The sequence below is a fragment of the Eriocheir sinensis genome, chromosome 36, assembly GCF_024679095.1.
Source record: "Eriocheir sinensis breed Jianghai 21 chromosome 36, ASM2467909v1, whole genome shotgun sequence".
Lineage (NCBI taxonomy): Eukaryota > Metazoa > Arthropoda > Malacostraca > Decapoda > Varunidae > Eriocheir > Eriocheir sinensis.
This window is the reverse complement of record NC_066544.1, coordinates 12,230,416-12,253,492: the sequence shown is the minus strand read 5'-3', so window position 1 is coordinate 12,253,492 and position 23,077 is coordinate 12,230,416. Positions and strand designations below refer to the sequence as shown.

Below are 23,077 nucleotides of genomic sequence, written 5' to 3'. Positions count from 1 at the left end.
TAACCTGCGCGGTGCCAGCCATTACAACTCCGGACTCGTCCGTGGTGCCGGCCGATTTTTCATTGTACTATTTTAAGCATGTTTCCTTTGTTTGGATAGGCAGGGTAGGCACTGAAGCATTTTTTTTTATTTTGACTACCGCTACCGCAGTACCGCACACCGCGTACCGCACTGGGAAAGAAAAAAATGGGACCACTACCGCAACCGCACTACTCCGGAAAAAGTACCGCACTACCGCAACTGCCCTACTGATTTTTTAGTACTGCGCCCACCTCTGATATTAACCCAAGGCCAGGGAGGTCATAAGGTCATAAGGGCCCTGGCCCTTTAGTACACCCAGAACGACAGATTTGGAAATTGGGGGAGGTTTTTTTTTTTGTGTGTGTGTATGTGTCTGTGTGTGTGATAATTTTGCTATGTATATAACTTGTTCCCAGTATACAGATGATACAATTGAGTGTGTGCCTGTCAGCAAAATATTGAATATTCACGTCTTGCAAATTACCTCTTTTAGTGTTTTGTGGCGTTTCTTTCCAAAGCCGTGCCAGTGTATGCCAGTGTGTGTGTGTTCACTGTGGTGGTTCTTCTTGTGGCTCCACATCCTGGCACGCAGTGGACACAACTGAGAGAATGTACAAGCGGTCACACGCACAGGCACATATGTCACACCACCCCCTCTTAACTTTGACGTAATTACCTTCGCTAACTTCATTAGGAATTCCGGAGGAGGGCTGTCCCTGAGTATGGTCGTCTGAGGGCCGCAGGACCACTGGAAACTCCTGATGCTGGGGAGCGACGGCCTCCTCTCCTTACTGGCCGTGGGGGCGGGTGCTGGTGCCTGCTGGTTGCCCATGACTCTGGAGGCGCCGCCCGCCAGATAGTGCAGCAGCTCGTGTAGCCTGGACGCCTTCACCACCCGCCTGGACAAAGGGACGTGCCTCCTCGCCTCACCGTCCACTACGCTCGCAACCTCTCCTGCGTGGTTCATTGTGTATTTTTATTTTCTCTGCGTATCACCACCTTTCAGTTTAGTTCGGCCTTTCACTGCGCCTCGTAGGTATTCCCGTCACGCGTCATGTGTAATGGGTCCATGACGCTTGTTCAGTTGGACGGTGACGCGGGCTGCATATTTGTTGGGCAGCATATCCTCTGCGGGTGTAAAGCTGCAAGTTTTTTTTCCCTCTACACATCACTTGAATGCCATTTTATTTCGCGCTACAACTTCGTTCATGACTCTCGGCGCCGTTGAAGCGTCTGGTGGTCCTCCATGGTGTCGAATCAGCTGGGTTAGAGCTTCTCTTGACGTGGAGGGCTGTTTCCCTGTACCAGCTGAGTGTGGGACCCGTGGCGCCTAAGGAAGGGAGGAGGGACCAGCTGGCGGCAACAAGTGGTGGACTTAGGTAGGAAGACTCCTTTACCTCATTGGCATTCCTCCTGGTGCCTGGCCCTGAGTCTGAATCCGAGAGGTTAGGAAGGAGGCTAAGGAAAAAGGAGGAAGTATGAGACTCGGCCTGCACGACAAGTAGAACTGACAGACTGACTGTGAGGAAGGTGGAGCTTACACGCGAAAGCTTTTGACCTTTGAGAGCGGAATAAAGTGTGTCAAGGCAGCTGTGTGCAAGGGGCGACCACTGCTACGCTGTATCTCCCACACCTCCCTCAGCCCACCTGCCCCTCCGATCCTCCCCTGATAACGCCACCATGCTAGGCCTACCTGAGCCCCACCACCTCGCTGTTATCGCCTCCATACATTGTTTGTTGGCCAGGTCACTTATGCCCAAACAAAGGAGGAAGGTGTTTGCTTAGACCATTGTTGGGCTGCAGAACATTGATCTTCCCATGATTCCTGTCTTTCAACTCATTAGGGATAAATTTAGGGTTAGGTCAGTTGCTTGGTGTAATAGGTGTCGATACTGTTAATAAATATGTAGGTATGTGAGGGTGTAGTAATGCATCTCAAGTACTAGTAGACATGACATCAGAAAGTCTAAACTGCATGTGTCCCGCATGATTGATAAGGCTCGTAAGGCTTGTCTAGTGTCACATGTTAGTGTCTGCTGAAGCTAATATGATGAAGTCCAGCATTATATAAGCACACTGTAAATACTGGTGTAGTTGCTTCATACTCCTCTAGTGTGAAAGGCTGCAAAAAAAATATAAGGAAAAAAAAGAAGGAAAAAGTTGCCCCAACATTTCCTGGTTCATTGGTGGGTCCAAGGTTAGTTCCCGTGTGTTGGAAGAGCCATGGCCACACCTAAGGGACAGCCATACCACTATAAGGAAGTGTGAGTCAGAGGAGGAGGAAATGAGAGGAGTTTTAAGGGAAGAGAGGAAGTTGAAATAGCTTTTAGCCAATAGTTTTTTTTTTATTATTATTTTTTTACGATAGATGAATCATGCTTACATATACAAAAGGAAGTACTAAAAAGAAAACAAAACAAAAGGAAGCAATAAAATCTAGTGCATGAGAGAGAGAGAGAGAGATTTGCATAGATGTTCAGACCACTCAGACCCTGTCATGCAGACACAGTGGTCTGTCCTTAATCCTAAGCAAATCAAACTGCCACCAAGGTATTGCACCTCTGCAATACCAAGGTGGAGGAAGAGGGGGGGATCAAATTTGCTTTTAACTTAATTGATAGTTTTGCCACTGAAGGTGGGAGCTTATTCCATCCTTGCACAACAATACTTGTGAAAAAGAATTTGGTGAATTCATTTTCATGTATTATGTGCAATTATTTTGAGAGAGAGGGGGGGGGGGGTAAACAATACTGAAGGTGAGAATAAATTGAATAACATTCAAATGAGTATCTACCTCCTCAAGTAACCTTGATAAAAATGAGACAGACATCCAATAAATATTTTACTATCTAAACATGATAGTAACTAAAAATGAGGGGGAGTGAGAGGAATTGTAATGAAAGCATGTGAGGCCCACGCCCTGTACACTTGTCTTATCTTGCCTATTTGACTAACGACAGGTGGTGTCCTCTGAACAACTACAACAACTCAGTGCAGGAGTTTCAGAATGTCTGAGAAAATGGAGGTGGTCTCTGGAGACTCCTGCTCTCCAGAGGTTCAAGAGGTGACGGAGAAGATTAACAACACTACTGTGGAGTCTCTGGTTCCAAGAGTCAAGTGTCCTGAGCACATAGTGAGTATGCAGCAGCTGGCCTACGTACATGTGTTGAATAGAATGCCCAAACATTTCACTTACAAAGTTCTCCTAATTTGTTTGGAATGGTTGGACAAAAATATACCAAGTCCCCTTCATCTATGTTAAACATTCACTTCCTTTCCTTAATTCAAAATCTAGGGTAAATGAAAACTTTATATCTCATCAATTGCTAAATTAACATTTTTAGTTTGGCTAATTTCTGTTTGTCTCCACCAATTATGTTCCCCTTCCAGAGTGTCTCCCCCACCACTGTGTGGAGTATGCATCCCATGTGTTGGTGGAGGTTCCACCCACACAGCTCTGTTTAGATAGAGTCAGAAGCTCTGTGTCTTATCAGCTCCCCTCTTACTTACTGTACTATACATCTTAAATTTCATACATATTGCTTCCCTCTATTTTTATTGATAATTTCTTGCTAACTACTGTTCATAGCTGGGCACGATAACAGAAAACCTTATTCCCAATAATCGATAACTGTTACTGGAAAGCCTTATCGGTGATAACCGATATTCGTTAACTGGAGACACAGATATATGCGATAACCGATACCCGATATAAATCCAGAATTCCAACACTAACTCGCAATAAGTCCGAGAGGCGAAAACGATACTATATTGATATTTTAAATAAAAAACATAGATGAATTCAAATTTTCATTATCTGTATTTTAGAAAACTTGTATTACAAAACCTGAAAACTTCACGTTGACATGTACCTATGGACGGTAATACTAGAAACGCCTGAACCGATGTTGTGTTATTTGGCGTCCCCATTGTCAAAAGCTGGCGCTTTTGTTTACAAACACTGTTCTCTCGTGAACTGCGCATGCTCAGACCAGCAAATGTAGACCTGTACAGTCTCACAAAGCTTTTTAACTGTAATTAAGAGTTGTTGGAAGGCTGAATCAGACATACAGTACCACTACCACCATCCCCGCTGTTTCTAGAACGACACTCTGTACGAGTTGTATTTATATGTACAGAGTGCACGTCGTTCTAGAAACAGCGAGGATGGTGCTACTGTATGTCTGATTCAGCCATCCAGCAACTCTTAATGTGTTAAAAAGCTTTGTGAGACTGTACAGGGCTACGCTTACTGGTCTGAACATGCGCAGTTCACGAGAGACCAGTGTTTGTAAACAAAAGCGCCAGCTTTTGACGATGGGACACCAAATAACACAACACCGGCTGCCTTCAATACCATGGCATGCTCACAAATGAATATGGAATATCAAATGTGAGGCAGTGAATAATCATTTTTTGAGCAAAGTTAAATGATTTTTCTCTTTGATATATTGATTTTTGAGTCTAACATAAAAACTAACCTAATGTTTTAATGTTGATGATCTGAAAAATGAAATCTCTTCACCGAAGATATTTCATACCCCGAATTTTTTCATACAACACTGGGCGCCTGGGCCACGCATGCGCAATAGGGAGGAGACAACATTTTTTTTTTTTTTTTTTTTTTTTTTTTTTTTTTTTACCCCGGAGGCGGAAAAAAGTTGCGATTATCACTAGTTTGGTTACAAAAGTAACTAAGATACCGATATATATTTAAATAGGTAGCGGATGGCTGATAACCCGATTTTGTTATCAGCGATAAAGTATTGCGATAACTTATCGCGATAACGCCCAGCTACACTACTGTTGTGAGTTTGCTAACCCTCAACTTTTATTTCTTCCACAGCTTCTCCACCTAACTTTCTACTCTAATTTATCCCTGTGCTATCCAAATTCCTGATGCAAGAGTTAGCCAGTATCTTCATTCTTTCATCCCTTTCAGTAGTGAACTCTGGAACAGCCCTCTTTTTCTCTGTATTTCCTCCTTCATGTGACTTATTGGTTTCAAGAGAGGAATATCAACAACTTTTCAACCTAATTGACCTAAGGGAGTTGGAGCAATGGTTTGCAGTCTTATATTTTTATTTTGTTTTGCCCTTTAACTGCCTCCTTTTCTGAACAAAAAAAAAATTGAGTTCCAAGCCTCTGTGAGCCAATAGGAGTTTTTTCATATGTTGTCAAGGATGAGTTCCCTGAATGTCTTCCCCTCCTGTTAATGAATTACTTGTCCATAGACTCTGAAATTGACCATTTACCTTATAGGTTAGTCTATAAAGTAATTGCAGCTATTGATGGTGAAGAATCAAGAAAATGGTCATTATTTAGTGTACATCAAACCTGTTCTTGCTCAGGCACATTAGGTAGGTTGCCAGACATCCAGTGGCTCCTATTTGGAAGAGGTGTTTGCTGGGTGCCAGCTGGTGGTAGTGAGTCATGTACAGAGAGGAGAAAGATAGGATGGGAGCAGATGAGTCTGTGGGGCTGTTATTGTGGTGGAAGTAGAGTAAGGGCCAAGGTGATAAGTGTAAACTTTATTTGTTCAGAAAATTTAATGTTTGTTTTATTCTTTATTGATTTATACAATCTTAAATCAGGAAGACAAGCAGTAATTAACCCCATTAAACCGCAAGAGTTTTCTTGGGATATCCCCCCATAACGCAAAAGTCAGCTGAAAATACACTTTGAAACTGAGAAAAAGTCATAAAAGATGTTTTATAGAAAATTTTCTGGCGCACCCTGCTGTGAAATCCATTTCTTTCTAGGTTGGTGCATTTGGCTGGAATTCCAAGATTCCCCCAAAATTCCAACTTTTTATTGGTGCGACGTACAGGGAAATTAATTGAAGAAAAGTTGCTCATTTTATCCAGATGGAGTCTGAAAAGTATAGTTTATAATCTTTGACCCAGAAATTTACTGCCTACAAAGAGCCAAAGTTGTAGTGAAACTCGAAAAATATTTTTTGTAAATTTTTGTAGTTTTTTCATTCTGGAATGAATCTCATTGAATAAAAGTTGTAGAAAATCATCCGTATAGCTCAACTGTGAAATCAGATTATGATTAGGACAGACTGTTTGGCTGGAAATCCATGATTCCCCCAAAATTCCAACTTTTTACTGGTGCGATGTACAGGAAAATTAATTGAAGAAAAGTTGCTCATTTTATCACGATGGAGACTGAAAAATATAGTTTATAATCTTTGACCAGGAAATTTACTGCCTACAGAGAGCCAAAATTGCAGCGAAACTCGAAAAACAATTTTTTTTAGTGTTTTCATTCTGGAATGAATCTCATTGAATAAAAGTTGGCTGGAATTCCATGATTCCTAAAAAAAATCCAACTTCTGCTTCCCACTCTTCTGAACACTCCTGTGAACAAGATATTAGTTCATCTAGATTCTAGAACATCATAAGTGGAGGTGTCAAGACTATGCTCAGCATGCACACAACGAGCAGAAACTAAAGGAAGACTGCTGAACCAGCTCGACTGAGGGAACCTAATCACTCTGCAGACGCCATGATGCGGTGGCAGGAACTGTAGATTATTTTTAGCACGGAGTCGTCTAAGGGACAAATACATAGGCCAAAGTGATAAGTGTAAACTTTATTTTTTCAGAAAATTCCATGTTTGCATTTCTCAGGCCCGACCAGCCTTTTTTTTTGCCGGCGCGATACTCTACATTCCTGGACATATTTTACCCTCACAGATATATTGTACCCCAATAAATTTGGTATCAATGGCTTCATAAAGACTTGTACTAGAACATGCGCAAATAAAAATAGAGGAAAATAAACAATACAATCTCGTTTCAAGTCTCCGTATAGACAATAAATCCTAAGTACCAACTCTTCCCTAGCTAGCTAGTTAGCTCAAAATTTTGCAGGCCAACTTTTTTAGCCAAATACATGTTTTGAAGCAGAATTTAGTGAGGATTCTTATGGTATCCTCAAAATCCTCATACGCCTATTAGTTCCCGAGTTACACCAAGAAAACTTTTTTTATTTATTTATTTATTTATTTTTTTTTTTTTGTGTGTGTGTGTGTGTGTGTGTGTGTGTGTGACCGACCCCTCCTCCCTCCTCTCCTCCTCATCTTTCCTCCTCATCTACGCTTCTTAGAAAGGTTGTCATATGTTACCATTAAGAAACTTATCCTAACAAATGACACTTCCAAATTTGACAGACTTTCACCGAAAACTTAATTTTTAATCAATTTTTAAAACTTTTATGACGCATTTCGTGTCATCATGTGCCAGGACCTTTTTACCCTTGTTGATGTGAAATGCATCATTGTGCACGAGAGGGTTAAATCAGAAACACAAAGCAGTAATAAAGTAACAAGGGTGTGTACAGGAATTGAGGAATTATTTGATGTAATTTTAGTCAAGATGTAAGGAAAAGTACGATGTGTTGAGTGAGACTGTAATGATGGCAAAGTGACAGACATTTCTGAAGATTCTCCATTAAGGAGCATTAAGGCAAGGAGGGGCAGGCAAGGTTCTGTTGTATATGTGTTTGAAGTATGTCTGACAAGGTATTTCTGCCTCAAGATTTTAGTGGTGGATGTGTGCCGAGAGGAAGGCAACTCGACCTACAGACTGGCTGATGGGTCCAAGTTTTCTGCCCTGTATATGGTGAAGCGAGCACTAACCCTCTTTGTTCAAAACAAACATTCCATTGATTCAAGACACAAGTTTGCTCTGGTGATCCTCCAAGACATACCAATATGGGTAAGGAAAGCCAGATTACTTGAATATATATGTCAGCGTGTGGTTTTTATATGCCAACCTAATTTTCATTTGCTTTCCAAATTATTACTACATATGTGCCAAAATTTTGTTCCGTAGTTCCATATGTAGTTATTTGCAGATCCAAGACTTCACCAGTGATCCTCAAAAAATAATCTCTTACATTGAGGAGATGGAAGAGGCGCCAGCACCCTCCCATTGTGACCTAAGTTCAGTGTTTGAACTTATTGCCCTCCAGATCACCCTTCCCAAGTGCTCCAGCACATCCACAGTGCCTCCATATATTTACAGAACAAGTGAGTTCCCATCTTTGAAGAAACATTTGGCATTGTTGAACTTTCACTGGTACTATCACAAACAGATACCTTTTAAAAAGTAAATTCTACTTGTTATGAGATGGAAAGCAAGTTCCAGGTTCAGTTTTGATTACTTAAATTAAATGTATTTAATTTTTATCACCATTTTTTTTATATCATTTCACCTGTTAGCACATTTTTTATCATTTGCTTCACAGTATTGATCTATGGAAGGTCACATTGTCTGCCACAGTTTCTACAAGGGAAGGAGCTCTTCAACTACCTCACCCAGAGCCCTCACTTCGTCCTTGATGTTTTGTACACTCATGAGCCGCCCACAGATGACAATAAGTGTGAGGTGAGTAGAGCACCTGTTTCTCACTGATACACTTGTTTTAGCATAACTTGTGGTACTAGACTTGGTACAAATTATTATATGCACATGATCAAGAGTGAGAAAGATGGAAGGTTGTGTACTTACCAGTACCTGCAGCCATTCACTCTTGGGTCTATTCAGTGAAATGGCATTTGATTTTATAAATTATCATGCATGTGGAAAATCTTTATGGACTTCTCGGTAAGTGAAGCAGCGAACTTAACTTTTCTGGGTCTATGCAGCTCCCTGATTTCTCTCTTGTAGGGCATCTTTGACCTGCTGTGTGGTCTGGATGAAGGCGGCTTAAGCTACGTGTTGGAGGTGTCCCGCAATGCTACAAAACTCCATAACTACTTTGGTACACTATTGGCACATCCCTTCCAACGCCCCATTCAGAAGTACCTCCACTACACTCTGACTCCGAAGGACTGACAGTTGAACAAAGAATCTCAATCCCAAAACATATCAAGTTGTGATACCTCGGATACCAAAGATGGTCAGGATCTAGTGAGTAACTCGTTCATTCATTTGTTTCCCCTTCTGTATTAACCCACATCAAAGAGTATCTTTGACAAATTTCTAAATTAGTCCTTAATGAGGCCATGCTGGTGCTAAGTTTACTCCTTAACCCCTTCACTCCGGCGACGCTGACGTCGGCGTCCGACAGCGTCACCGTTAGTCCTCTTCTAAACCTCTTTAGAGGAAATGGAAGAGGATTAAAAGGAATTTAGAGGAGGATTGAGAGGTTTAGAAGAGGATTAATCCACTTCCATTTCCTCTTGACCCTTTCCATACTGTGATGCCGATGTCTGCGTCACGGATGGAAAGGGTTAACAGCTATACATCACCTCCAGATAATAATGAAACAAGGGTTGGAAAGGTTATTGAAACAAAGCAGTCTTTCAACTTCCATCTCGCTTTACCACAATAAACAACACAATATATATTCAACAAGACAGATAACATACATATCATTTGACCCTTGACTGAATGTACCACCTGTTATATTGTTGACACACATTATGTCAGTGATCCTCAGCAAGGCAAATGGTCTGCACATCTAGGTAACTCACTTCATGGCTCTGTGAGTCATCTATATTGAAATACCATGAATCAACAACCTTAAAAGATATATCCTCTGCACTAATAAGGTTTTTAATGTTTTATTTGCAACATTTACATTTAAGGAGTTACTTCAGCACTACATTCATTATGCTACAAGATTATAGTGAAGGAACCCACACTCCTGTCAAGTTAATCCACAACCTCTTGCTTCATCACCTTCTAAAACCTGCTTGAAATCAGGTTTTTGGAAAAGTGATGAGTGCAAGTTCTACCTGTTACATAAATGTCTACATAGACACCCTCACCACTTGGTACCTTTCTCACAATAATCATGTTTTCTTCGGGGACTGAACAAATACTCTTTCATACTGAACACCACACACATTGTCTGAGCAGTTACGACATACTCATCTTTGTGAAAGCATGACAGTACTCATTAAGAGTGCAAACACTAATTTACAGACAAGGGAACAACACCCAGAGGAAGGCAAAACACTGGTTGTCAGGGTTAAGGTAGCCTGGCTTGCCTCCTGTTTTTTACCCAGTGCCAATCCCTTCTTGAAGGCAAAGGATTTAGTAGACTTATTAATTTGTAGTCAACAAATCTAGAATTAAGCAGAATAGTTACACCTTCAAAGTTATATCATCTTCTTACTGACATTTTTTATCTCCCATTGAAGGAACAGCCATGAAACAAGTGTCAGTGTTGGGCCTCCCTCATATCCCCTAACAGTGCCAGTGATGTCCAAGAAGACAACCTGCAAACTGAGACTTGCACCAAGAGGTGGGAACTGTCTAATCCACTTAACCAAGCACACCATCCCTCACCTCCAACACACTCATGGAAAAGGAGAACCACCACAATCAAAGAGCAAGAATAGTTTCTGGCCAGTTAACATGTCAACAGATACTTGGAAGTACTTTAAGGTGTCAACTTTTCCTGCTCTTATGCTTGACATGTAACTACCACTCACCCGAAAGCTAAAAGTTATAGGTATAGTTTATGGAAAGAGAAACCATTGTTGATAGATTAATAATTGACCTCAGTTCATGAACAACTTTTGTTGTTTCAAAATATCATGACCTTTGACATACAAAGTCTTGGCTCTAATTCAAGACTCACACTACAGTTTTCTTTTCAAATGATAATATATAAGAACATAAATGAAGATATGTAGCTCTGTACACTATCAGACCTCATCATGCAAGGGCTAGTACTCCTGTTACTCCTATCAAGGTCTACATAATACAAGGTCTACTCACTTGGTGGTGACGGGCTGAACAGTGACAGCACGCATCTCTCGCCGACTCAGTCCTCTTCTACATATCGTGCACTCTCACCTGAGATTTTGAAATAACCACAGGATGCTTAGAAAAGCTGACCCTAACATAATCTTCATGACACATTTCTGCTTGCTTTAAGACAAAAAACACACAAAAAAATTGTGATTTAGAAATACACAAAAAGGGAATGGTATTTCTTGCTTTTTTGTCTTCATCTTGCTGCAATTCCTCGAGTATAGCTCCCAATGAAGTTTTTTTCTTCGATCCAAAATATGCAAACTTTCCTGGTTCCTGGTATAAGACTCTTAGCAATTCAGAAATATCTAGATGGTGAAAACTGCCAATAATATGAAACCTGTGTCAAGGTAGCCCGGCGAAGAGTACACGATATGTGGAAAAGGATTCCGAGTCGGTGAGGGATGCCTGATGTCACAGCTCAGACCTCCACTGCCAAGTGAATGGACCTTGTATTCTACAAACCTTGACTCCTTATATGCAGTAACAAAGGCATCATCTATGTACACTGCATTGCATTACTTGAAAGCTCAAATTTGTTAAAAGAAAAGTGTGGATATGTATATTATGCTATAGCCCATGACTTCATGGATTGAATATATTCAACTTCCCAAATCCATTATAGCTTTTGAGTAATTGTTAGTCTTCCCTCATAAACTTCAGATATTGCAACCACAGATGCACATTTTAATTTACATAATTTACAAGGTTTCATACAAAATATTGCACATTATCTAAAAGAAATATTCTGCCAAAAATATATCAATTAAAGCTCAGTCCCAAAAATATACAATATACATTTATTGCTGTAAAAAAAGTCTTGCAATAGAACAACTAAGTTCAATGCAACAGTGCAGTCACTATTAATGTATCAAAGAAAGGAAACAAACTCTGATGAAAATGTACTCTTACTGACATGCTCTCGACTCTCAATGTGTCCCTCTTCATACCTGGAGGAGGATCCCGCACCACAAGGGTACCACAGGTCACTACACTTGACTAGCCCGATAAATGGGTGCGATGAGACAACTACGGTGTGGGTGCTTCTATAGTTACAATGATGACGGGCACGTATTTACAATGACATGATCGTTTGTGATGTTTAAGTTCCTTGTTTCCCTGCCTGGTTTAGGGCATTGGATAGTGGTAAAGAGTTTTCGTACTGAAATAAATGTCCAACAAATCTAACGTCTAAAGTAACTGTCTATCCCGTAACTCCCTAGTGGTATGTTGCCTTACACTCTTATATGCTAGCAATACTGAGGTCCACAGGTTTTCAGGAGTTACTAACAGTTACTAAGCATGACCATAAAGGAGATAATGTGTTTTCACCCTGCAATGGCCATATAAGAAACAGAGAATTGCATGACTATTTTGATTACAATCACCTTACTATCATCAGTTTATGAAATTAATTTGTGAGTAACTAAGACAGCCACGATCCTCAATACTCTAATGTGCTGTGTCACCTTCCCTTATAAGAGTTAAGTGCCCTCAGTAAAAAAGCATCCCCACCCTGAAGTCTGATGGACTACAAAACCTTCTGTAAAACTGAGCCAGTGTGGTTCATGTGGGTAGATTAAACATATATTTGAAAGTGTTTTACTGCTTATCACTATACACTTCCTAATGTTGGATGACTTTCATAAGAGGCACTAAGTACATACTGCCCTTTGCATAAATTCTTAGTCCTGCTTATCACAATGCATCACACTAGAAGATGAGGATGATTTTTAATTGAGGGTAACTGCCAACGTTCTAACTGTGATTATGCATCCTACCAGTCGGTGAGTGGCTGGCCGTGTGGGAGTGTTGCACATGGTCTGAGTGGTGGCAGCAGCAGTGGTGGCCTGCAGCCTACCAGGCACAGTTTTGTGGGGCTACTGTGAGCTCAGGGTTGGGTTCAATGCCTTCCATGTGCTTGGCGGGGGATGAGTCTTTCAAATCACCTTTAATGCTGTTCCTTCCACTCAGCAGATCATCATAAGCCTGCAAAGATAGAACTTTACTTAGTTATATCTGGTATCAATTAACAATTTATGTATCAGAAAGACCATTTAATGATGTAAAGAAAAAAAACTTGTTTTTGAAAGATCTTGTAAGAAGCATTTAAACAAGGTGATCTTTCCTAAAACTAACTACTGAGTAATTCTCTTCATTTTACATCAACACAGGATGAAATAGTGATAATGAGGACACATCATGCACCTAGACCACCTCAACACACTAAACTCCATCCTTTCTCTTCACTCAACACTATACACTACAAGAAACATGACTCAGAGGACCAAGGAATGGACTGGATGCATGCTTGAAGATTGGGTACAGTCTATGTTAAGCTTCTACATACATAATGGGGTCAAAGCAACACAGCTTTGGGTAAATTTACTGCCATGCACATCGTACCTAAGCTTCCTAAAAGTTTGCAGTACTTAGCAAAAAAAAGTACACTATTTTTATGAAAAATGTTAGTCTGCTATTGTACATGTTCGTCTCATCACAGCATACTCAGGGCTCACCTGGAACCTGTGTTTGATGCTCTCATAGTCAGGGCTGAGGTCAGGGGAGTTGATGGGAGAGTCCTTGCTAGGGAAGGGAGTGGGATTTGTAAGGTAATTTCTGAAGGGATTGGTCTCAGAGAAAAGTGGTGGGGTTGGTTGGGAAGTGGAGTAGTTGTATCCACTTCCACCACTTCCTCCATCCCCACCGCCTTGCAGGAAGGGGTTAGTGGGTGGTGCACCTCCTCCACCGGGTATATCTAACATCCCGTTGGTGGCATTGTAGGTACCATACCCAGAATCAGGAGCTCCTTCATTCAGTTTCTGGGAGCTGAGTGCTCTGGGGATGGGGTTGGCTGGGACACCATGAGGGGCCAGGGCTGTCCCTTCTTCAGCCATCTCATGAGGATCTTCTTCAGGTGGCAGGTCGGGCTGGAACCCAACATCTTTCCGATAGAAGTTAATGAAGATGAAGGCACCCAGGATGACGAGGGAAATGATACCATATGACCGGAACACTACTGAAGTCCCTGAAATGACAAAACACACTTGGTTACTACAATGAACAGTTAGATGACTTTTGTAACTCAACCCTCTCGCGCACCATAAGTTTCCAATAAATTTCTGTTCCACTCACCATGCATTTCTCAGGCCCAACCGGCCTTTATTTTGCTGCCGCAATACTCAACATTCCCGGATGTATTTTACCCTCACAGATATATCGTACCCCAATAAATTTGGTATTAATGGCTTCATAAAGAAATAGAGGAAAATAAACAATACAAACTCGTTTCAAGTCTCCCAATAGAGTATTGTAGACAATAAATCCTAAGTACCAACTCTTCCCTCGCTTGCTCAAAATTTTGTAGGCCAACTTTTTGAGCCAAATATATGTTTCAAAGTGGAATTTAGTGAGGATTCTTATGGTATTCTCATAATCCTCATATGCCTATTAGTTCCCGAGTTACAACAAGAAAACTTTTTTTTTTTTTCAAAATAATCTACAAAGTTGACGCTCATCTACGCTCATCACTCCTCATCTACTCTCCTTAGAAAGGTTGCCATATGTTACCATTAAGAAACTTATCCCAATAAATGACACTTCCAAATTTGACGCACTTTCACCGATAACTTAATTTTTAATAAATTTTTAAAACTTTATGACGCGTTTCACGGCGTCGTGCACCAGGACCTTTTACCCTTGACGATGCGAAATGTGTCATCGTATGCGAGAGGGTTGAAATTGTATGTCTATATTGTCTAACCATTCACAAGAACAAAATTTAGTTCCTATCATACTAAATTAAAGTTTATTTCATCCTCTACAGACTTTTCAAAGTCCCTGGGTTTAGCCATAGATAAAAGTACATACAGTCATATCATCAGGTGGGCCCACTTGAAACATGTCTGGTTAATATTTCTTGAATGAAAATGGCATTAAAAATGCTCCTTTTCATAATTGTCCTTATGGATATGCCTGTGGTTAGGATATGTTCATAAACACCATGTAACAACAGTTCACATGCTCTGATGTGTCATTTCTTTAGGCTATGCTGAAACACATTCTTGATATAGTCTTGCCCACAAGGGGAAAAAATGCATTCATGTAAGCTTTTAATTAATGACAGATGCCAAAATATTAACAACAGCAGCTCACTTTATGCTGTCATGATAAGTAGCTTCGAGGTAACAGAAAGAAGCTGTTGTTGGATGAATACATGTTCAGCTTTGCATATGTTTGGCAGAGCTAATCGAATGGCTAATTTCATATATTAATATCTTATAAATTTCTCGAAGATTCACAAATAAAGAAATCATTAAATATCCTTATTGATTTACTAAGACTAAATTGCAAAACCTTTTGCCATAAAAAAGCAGGCCTGACATCTGGGAAGTGGAAAACAAAAAGTTTTGGCAAGAGGTCTGTTCACTGAGTAAACTTTAAGGGAAAGACCTCACCAAAGAAATTAACAAAAATCCCTCCAATGATGGCACCACAGCCTCTCCCAAAGCCATGATGGATGCCCTGCAGGACCCCCTGGGAGGAGCAGCGCAGGTGGGGAGGTGTGTTGTGGGCAATGTAGGAGCAGCAAGCAGCCCACACGGCAGCATGGGTGATACCTGCAACATAACGGCAGGTGAGATACGGTGTTGCAAGATTCATAATTTTCTGACTTCAAAGGCTGAGTTGATTGAGTTGCAAACAAGTGAAAACTTGTCAATGTTATAACAAAAATTATACTGGGATAAGAAATAAGATTAACATTTTAAGAAAATTAAAAATGCTGTTAAGATGAGGGGACAAAGTATCTGGATTCAAAACTCTATTAATTATGACCCTGCTCATCTTTAATAACACAAGTTCAAGAAGCAAAGCCATGCACTGTTAATAAAAATTTCAATAATGAATAAAAAAAACTGCTGTATATTAGTGATAACCATTATGTTATGCCACTGAAGTACTGACATACTGAACTAAATGGTTCATTTGTTACAGAAAGGTCGGCCTCATTACTCACCCTGGATAAACTCAAAGGGAAGAACCCACCAAGGATTCTTCATCCAGGAAATGTAGAGGAAACGAAGCACATTTCCAGTCAGGCCTATACACAGCACCTGCCCACAATGAACACCACTCAACACACTAGGACATATAGAGGTCATTCACACACTTTACAAGTCTGACATCACCCTTCTACACAACTGAGGACTGTGGAAATGCTGGCCATGTATTACTGACTAAACTGATTCAATACACATTGCACTGAGTGTTTTGATTGAATAATTTTGATGTACTAAAAAATGTCTGCAGTTACACACAGATAAACAAGAAAAAATAAACAGTGCATATGAACACATTACATACATAATTATTTTGTGATTATAAACACATTAACAAGTACATATCTGGTAACATTTGTATACATATACTTCATTCACTCACAAGTAAAATTGGTCACTTTTGTTTATATATATATATATATATATATATATATATATATATATATATATATATATATATATATATATATATATATATATATATATATATATATATATATAATTATTTTTATATCCAATACACACACACACACACACACTTTACCTTCACATGGCCAATCTGAGCGATCAGTCTGAAGCTAAAGAAATAAGCAAAGATCTCCGAGATGTGATTCATGATGCTGGCAATACCAAACACTGTGGGTGTGCCACCATAGTCCTGGGAAATAAAAGCAGACATGAAGAAAGTTATATAGTGTGTTTTCTTACCTATTTATATTTTTTACCATGAGAAGCTCAACTGTAATCATCAAGGTTACATTTGCAGTTTATATATATCTGACCTCAGCCTCCTGGGTACAGATGACAATCACTGACTGGATAAGGTATGACTACATACTATTTTGCATATGTACAAAAGCTGCTGTTAAAGGCTTCATTGCAAAAATCCAAAGCATTTTGCTGACATGACAGTACTATAATTCAAATTAACAACAAAATAACTTGAGAGCACATTTTTTGGACTGCCTCACCTGGAGGTGCCAGAAGAGGAAGGCAAAGATTAAGCCAATGCCAAAGCCCATCCACCAGGCCACGAAAAGGAAGGCGCCGCAACGCAGGTTCTTGAACTCCTTCAGAACAACAAACCACTCGGGCATCTCCTTCATGGTTTGCGCAAAGATCTTGGTCTGCCAGGAGAGAACCATAAGTTATGTATGTTAAATGTTGGCTACAGTTGCTATGTAGGAGCTGTTTAGCATAGCCTATGCACACAGATGATGCAACATTAATAATATAATATAAACCCTCATTTCAAGTTTCTATCATAGCATTACAATAATCAGTTTTGAAGAATTATTACTTTCATTACTTCAGGTAAAGTTAATGAACTATTGTGAGCTTTCCACACACAAAAACCGTGCAAGTTGGCACACCTTGATGGTGCCGATGGCTTCATCAATCTTCTGTCGCTGAGACTTTTGCTCTTGCATTGGTATCTTTGGTTCATTCCATGGCCGAGGCCCATTATCCAAGGGCTCCTTCACCTCCTCTGGCACTTCACTGGGTGCTGGGCCTGAGTAGTCAAACTGGAAAAGGGAAGCACATGTATAAGATGTAACCTGTATAATACATAACTTGCTAGGCATATATGAGTGAAAAAAAGCACTGATCACCATAGTTTATCAGGCAAAGCATATTCCTAGGTAAAAAATATCAATATAGTGTGAATAGATATTCTAAATAGCATGTTCTAAAGAATACATATATTATTCACTGCATAGTCAGCTCAACCGATAAAACATCAGAAATTATATGAATAATGAAAGAAAAAAAATAGCATACATATATAATGGAGCAGGAAGTTAAATGACAGCCCAAGAAGGAATAGATCAGGAAATTCAATGAAAAGGGCTGGCAGTGAACATCCTAACCTTGAACTGTGAGGCTGTGATGAAGGCACAGCCCATGAGCACACTGAAGACAGCAAAGCAGATGGTGTAGTTCCTCTCCTTCTCATGGGGCCTGCAGGGGTGTCCAGGGAAGGCTGTCGAGTGGTCAAGCGCGATACCCACAAAGAACATGGCCAGGCCCCAGCCCAGGGATCCGAACATCCTCTGCCGCCCATAGTGATCTGCCTCATCCCCAAGATACGTCAAAACCTGAAAAAGCAGATATGGTTCGTGATGTAGATCAGAGGTTCCCAAACAGGAGTCCGCAGGGCCATGGGGGTCCAGGAGAAGGCCCTAGGGGGTTCGTGACACAACGAAAGAAATTAATATTTTTCAGCTCTCCAGAATAAAATATATAAAATAAAAAAAAATACATCACTAATTCTCTACCATCCTAGTGTCGGTGGTATCGATACTTCAGTAGAAATAAGGAAATATTAAATGTACTGCGTTGTACTGGGTATCTCGGTATGGTAATGATAAATTTTGTTTGGTTGGGGGTCCTCGGCTGGGACTCATCATGTCTAGGGGGCCTTGGTATGGTCAAGTTTGGGAACCTCTGATGTAGATAGTTGCAAGGTAGTGTGGAGACATCATAAGGGGTGGTCATATTCCACTCAAGACGTGGAATTTGCACATCTACTTTGCCTCTTTTCCTGAAACGCTTCAAATCCTCAGGACATGCACATGCAAGGTGAATAGTGGCTTCACTGAGGCTGTACACAAGAGTGTGGGACCACTCACCGCGGAGTCCGCCAAGGTGATGGCGGGGCTGCTGCAGAACTCCCCGAGTATCACCACCAACAGCAGCAGGAAGAACACCTTCTGCACATCCGAGGAGCTGTACACGATGCTGGAGAAGGGCGGTGACAGCCAGTCCTCGGCTCCCTCAAACTCCTTGAAATTGACCTGGATACGAACGGCTGATTAGACACGGCGTACTGTTGCTCCTGCTGGGAACACCTGCGCTAGCGCATGAGATATATATATATATATATATATATATATATATATATATATATATATATATATATATATATATATATATATATATATATATATATATATGTATGTATAATGTATCACCAAAAAATTAAAACCACGTGATATTTGGTTTTGATGACCACTCAGTGAGCAAAAACCTACTGTCTCGAGTCTATGCTTCATGAGTGTCAGTAAAGCGTGTGTGTGTGTGTGTGTGTGTGTGTGTGTGCAATATTTAGTTAATTACTCATGTGCAAAATAACAGCAATAAAAAGTTTTGATTCAGTGTGCAGCTCCAAAAGATTTAATAAATGAAAACTTTCAATGACTTACGGTGTAATGGACGATGTGGGGCGACTTTCCAATGACGTGACCTGGAGGCAGCGGCGTCTCGTCCCTCTTCCTCCTCCTCTTGGCGGGGCCCTGCATGCTGAGGGGGAGGTGGTCCCACTGGAAGTCCCCGTTTATATTTTCCATGGAGCTGACGGACTCGGCGGCGGCGGGGGATAGGCCAAGGAAGGTATCGTCCAGCTCGCCGAAGGGATGAAGGTTGCCGGCGGCGGGCAGGAAGAAGTCACTCTGCGTCACGCTCCTCTTGTAGACAGGCTGTGGGAGAGGAAAGGGTGGGCGTTTTAGGGTGGGTGCACCTGCTTAATTTGTAGCACCAACAAAACATTGACAAACTATATATAATAACACGGGAAGAAAAAGGTTTAAAACAAATCTAGCAATAAGTATCTTGTAGTACCAGTAGAGGTGCCGAGGTAAAGGTAAGCTAAGGGCGAAGTTGGGAGCATATACGATATAGGTACGCGTGGCCTCGGCGCTCACCTCCGTTTTATCAGTCCTTGGGTCTTTTGTGGGTTAAAAACACACTACAATTTAGGACACTGAGCAAGTGTGACATCCATGGAGGTTACCACAGATTACCTACCCAAATTATTTATATATCGCCCAGCCCTAAAGGGAGGGGGGGGGGGGGGATACTGCTGCCGGAGTGGGTTGTGCGCCGGTTCCCTGGCCAAGATTCGAACCCGACCCCGCGGATTCGTAGCTGGGCGTACTAACCACCATATAATATTATAGCCTAGCTCGGCTAAACGTGCGGTTGTGTGTGTGTGTGTGGGGGGGGGGGGGGGTCAGTGTAAGGGGATCCCCTTGTACAAAATTACCGCGTGTCTCCTAGCCCGCCAATCTAAACCTCTATTTCAGCTAGCATCGTGTGACCACACCGGATGTAAAATCACCGGCGTCAAAATTGCTGATATAAATACTCGTGTGACCCGGGCCACGCCAGCTATTTCATATCCCGTAACAAGCTATTCTTCCAGTGATTCCCATCTTATATTTCTCCAGTTAACAGTGGCCACGGAAATCTCTACTGAAATCTTTAAACCCTTTCCCGCCTAGCCAGCCGATAGTTTTTTGGAGTTCCCCGCGGCATCGATCAGCTGTCTGCATGAAGGTCGGCGTTTCCCGCCCAACATGTGATCTGTGGCTGTCACATGAATTTTGTGTTCGGGCGAAGGGGCGAGAAGAGGGAAGCCCACAAAGGACCCCTCCCCCTGAATCCAAGCCGAGAGAGAGAGAGAGAGAGAGAGAGAGAGAGAGAGAGATGGTCCGCATTGCTGATTTCACTGCCACCACACGACAGTGAATCAAGCTTTCGAGGAGAGAGAGAGAGAGAGAGACGGGAGTAGGGGGGGAGGGAAGCTTCTTTTGGCAACCATTTCTAGAACCAATCCATTATTGACAAATCGAATAAGTATAAAACCTCCTATGTTTAACTTTTTTCCGGTCCCCTTCCGCTTTTTCCGTCGACATTTCTTTTATTTACGTATTTTTTTCACTGTATCTCGTTTGCCTCGTCACTTTCCTACCTGTCACTTTTTCCCTGATATTTTCATCCCGGTCACTTTTCTGTCACCGTTTCCTTGTCACCTTATCCACATCTTTTTTCCGTGTCACCATTTTCTTGTCATTTCTTTCCCCTCATTTTTTTTCCCCCGTGTCATTTTCTGTCACTTTCTTGTTCTTTCTCCCCTAGCTGTCACTTTCTTCACCGTCACTCTCATCCTTGTCTTATTTTTCTTCCCCGTGTCGCTTTATTCACCGTCAATTGAATTTATACGGTCACTTTCATCAGCGTCATTTTTTTTTTTTTTTACGGCCAAGGAGACCCCACAAGGAAGACACATCTACCACACCCATACAGTAGTGTAAATAAACAAGAAGCCCAGCAGATAAAAGAAAAATATCAAACAGTTCTGATCTCGTTACTTTTACCACATCAATCATTTTTCCCCTGTCACTCCATGTCAATTTTCCCCATCTCTCTCTCTCTCTCTCTCTCTCTCTCTCTCTCTCTCTCTCTCTCTCTCTCTCTGTATACGTACCCTGTGGTAAGGATTCTCGAGGATGTGGTGCGTTCCATTGAACCTGACGCAGGCGGTGACGGCGGGCTGGATGAAACCGATAGCCAGGGTGGAGAGGATCCAGGAGCCCACGGCACACAGCAGCATCATCTTGCCCTTTTGAAATCTGTGATGACGAGATGGAGATGGAGATGAAGTAACAGAGGGGGGAGGGCGTGATATGATTGGAGACTGAAGAGAGGGAGGTCTTCAAGGTTATGGGCTGTTTAATTTGATTCTTTTTTCTTCTCTTGTTCTTGGAGATGGGTGTAATTAAAAAAAGTCTAGAGGAACTATGTAGCTAGATATAATTTTTGGGGTAATCTAAGGTGTGGGGAAAAGGGGGAGAGGTGGGAAAGCCTTTATATAGAGGAAGGAAGAAGGGCAAGTTAAAAGTGTGTTTATGCACTACACAAAATTTGATGCAATAGTACCATTATTGTAATACTATTCACTGTTGGTCTTATAAATGTATGGGAAACACAGAAGTCACGCCCAAAATAATAGATATAAATACGTACATGTATAGATAAAAAAATTGTTTAGCAGATTGCAAAACAAACACGGAGTAAAACTGACAGGAAAAATGTGTGAAAATAATAATAAAATAGCAACTAGAGGAAGAGCAGCAGATGGCTTATAATGGATAGGCTACACACTAAACAACGTCAACACTCACTTGTCAGCGATGGATCCCCAGAAGGGCGCGGCGATGAACTCGATGAAGGGTCTGATGCCGATGAGCACGCCCGTCTGAAGGGGGTTCATGGCCATTTGCTTGAAATACACGGCCATCAAAGGGAACAACGACCCGAAGGCGGAGAAGAAGAAGAAATAGAAGGTCTTGGCTATGAGCAGCTCCTGATTCACGTTGTTGCAAAACATGTCGAGGAAGTCGGATCGTCCACGGATTTTATGGGTGGACTCCTTGGGCTCCGGGTAGGCTGTGGGGTCAACTTCTCCGTGGGCATCAGGATCCACGAAGGGCCGCGACCCTGGCACGACGGGCACACCTTGAGGCTGCTGCGGTGCATTAGCAGGGTCGATGTAGAACTGCCCTCCTCCCTGCTGCTGCTGCTGCTGCTGCTGCCCTTGCTGCCCCATGGCATAGCCCTGGTAGTTGTCGTTCCGCACGGAATCCATTTTGTGGGCAGGAAATGGCGTCCTCTAACTTTGCGACTTGAGGACTGCTGAACTGCTAGATGCCTTGTTCTGACAGCATCGAGGTGTGTGGGTATTGGCTTACCTCAGCGCGCGGAGGGAGCAGCGCCCCTCACACCTGATCTCTTGTGCTGGTCGGATAGTTATCAAGAACCCGGGTCGATACCAGTCGAGTTTAGAGATACTGAAGCGTTGTGGACACCCCTTGATAGCCGTTTCCTAGTGCGGCGGACACTTGTCACCTTAGGACAGATATTCACGCAGGTGCAGGCACTAAGTGGACTCAAATTTAGGTGGAGCGCGGTCAGTTTGGGTCGAGGAAGGCGGAGAGCGCCTCGCTCAGTCTCCTCAGGCGACCTTCCTGCGCACGCGTTGACCTTAATTTCTCACATTCACAGTTTTCTAGTAAAAAGTTTTATCGCTTGAACATCAATAGCCCCGAATGTAATAAAAAAGTGGAAACAGCTTGGGGTATAAATTATACCTTTGAGTTCTTTTTTATGTGTATACGTTATAATGACAAAGCACGGTGTTCGGGCTGCCGCGGGGCCGGCGGCGTGCACGGCGGCCGCGGCGTCGAGGATCAATAGCGGCCGTTGGCTCACCGGGCTGAGGGTGCCGTCAAGTTGTAGGGAGCTCGTGGGCGCCACACTTATGACCGCCTCGCCGCACCCACCCGTCACGTAACACTTCATCCCCTAGACTTTAGAAATGAAGCGTATCACACTCAAATCCATCGTTTAACCCGACCATTGCAAATATTATACT

General features: G+C 41.9%; 2 protein-coding genes, 1 long non-coding RNA gene and 1 pseudogene across 4 annotated transcripts in view; 2 read left to right on the top strand and 2 right to left on the bottom strand.

The window, feature by feature from the left end:
• The window catches only part of LOC127007817 (uncharacterized), a 13,732-nt pseudogene extending 12,742 nt beyond the window's left edge, over nt 1–990 (bottom strand).
• Nucleotides 1–12,401, top strand: part of LOC127007819 (BRISC and BRCA1-A complex member 1-like) — a 27,193-nt gene extending 14,792 nt beyond the window's left edge. Inside the window, exons 1-7 of one of the 2 annotated variants that reach the window (XM_050879209.1) lie at nt 1,252–1,400; nt 2,982–3,154; nt 7,568–7,747; nt 7,887–8,061; nt 8,280–8,419; nt 8,702–8,944; nt 10,183–12,401. In XM_050879209.1, coding sequence (XP_050735166.1) covers nt 3,029–3,154; nt 7,568–7,747; nt 7,887–8,061; nt 8,280–8,419; nt 8,702–8,869 — 789 coding nt within the window. In that variant the 5' untranslated portion in view covers nt 1,252–1,400; nt 2,982–3,028 and the 3' untranslated portion in view covers nt 8,870–8,944; nt 10,183–12,401. Of the gene's footprint in view, nt 1–1,251; nt 1,401–2,981; nt 3,155–7,567; nt 7,748–7,886; nt 8,062–8,279; nt 8,420–8,701; nt 8,945–10,182 lie in introns of those variants that run through there. The other variant, XM_050879210.1, reaches the window with a different exon arrangement.
• LOC127007816 (major facilitator superfamily domain-containing protein 6-like) lies at nt 9,336–23,077 on the bottom strand. Its single transcript, XM_050879207.1, has 12 exons — nt 21,828–23,077; nt 21,131–21,275; nt 19,068–19,340; nt 18,495–18,659; nt 17,733–17,960; nt 17,235–17,387; nt 16,833–16,988; nt 16,406–16,519; nt 15,819–15,915; nt 15,259–15,420; nt 13,321–13,829; nt 9,336–12,790 (listed from the first exon to the last, which is right to left on the bottom strand). The coding sequence occupies exons 1-12, from the start codon at nt 22,289–22,291 to the stop codon at nt 12,659–12,661; spliced, it is 2,598 nt and encodes an 865-aa protein (XP_050735164.1). The 5' UTR covers nt 22,292–23,077; the 3' UTR covers nt 9,336–12,658.
• On the top strand, nt 12,797–15,942 carry LOC127007820 (uncharacterized). The gene is made up of 3 exons (XR_007760592.1): nt 12,797–13,123; nt 15,300–15,437; nt 15,797–15,942. It is a non-coding gene; the product is annotated as an uncharacterized LOC127007820 (long non-coding RNA).

Excerpts from the sequence above, each read along its gene's own strand:
- LOC127007816 (XM_050879207.1), bottom strand. The coding sequence starts at position 22,291 with ATGGATTCCGTGCGGAACGACAACTACCAGGGCTATGCCATGGGGCAG. Across the intron at positions 17,388-17,732 it reads TCACAGCCTCACAGTTCAAG|TTTGACTACTCAGGCCCAGC; the intron begins GTTAGGATGTTC and ends TCCCTTTTCCAG. Across the intron at positions 16,520-16,832 it reads TCCTCTTCTGGCACCTCCAG|GACTATGGTGGCACACCCAC; the intron begins GTGAGGCAGTCC and ends TTTATTTCCCAG.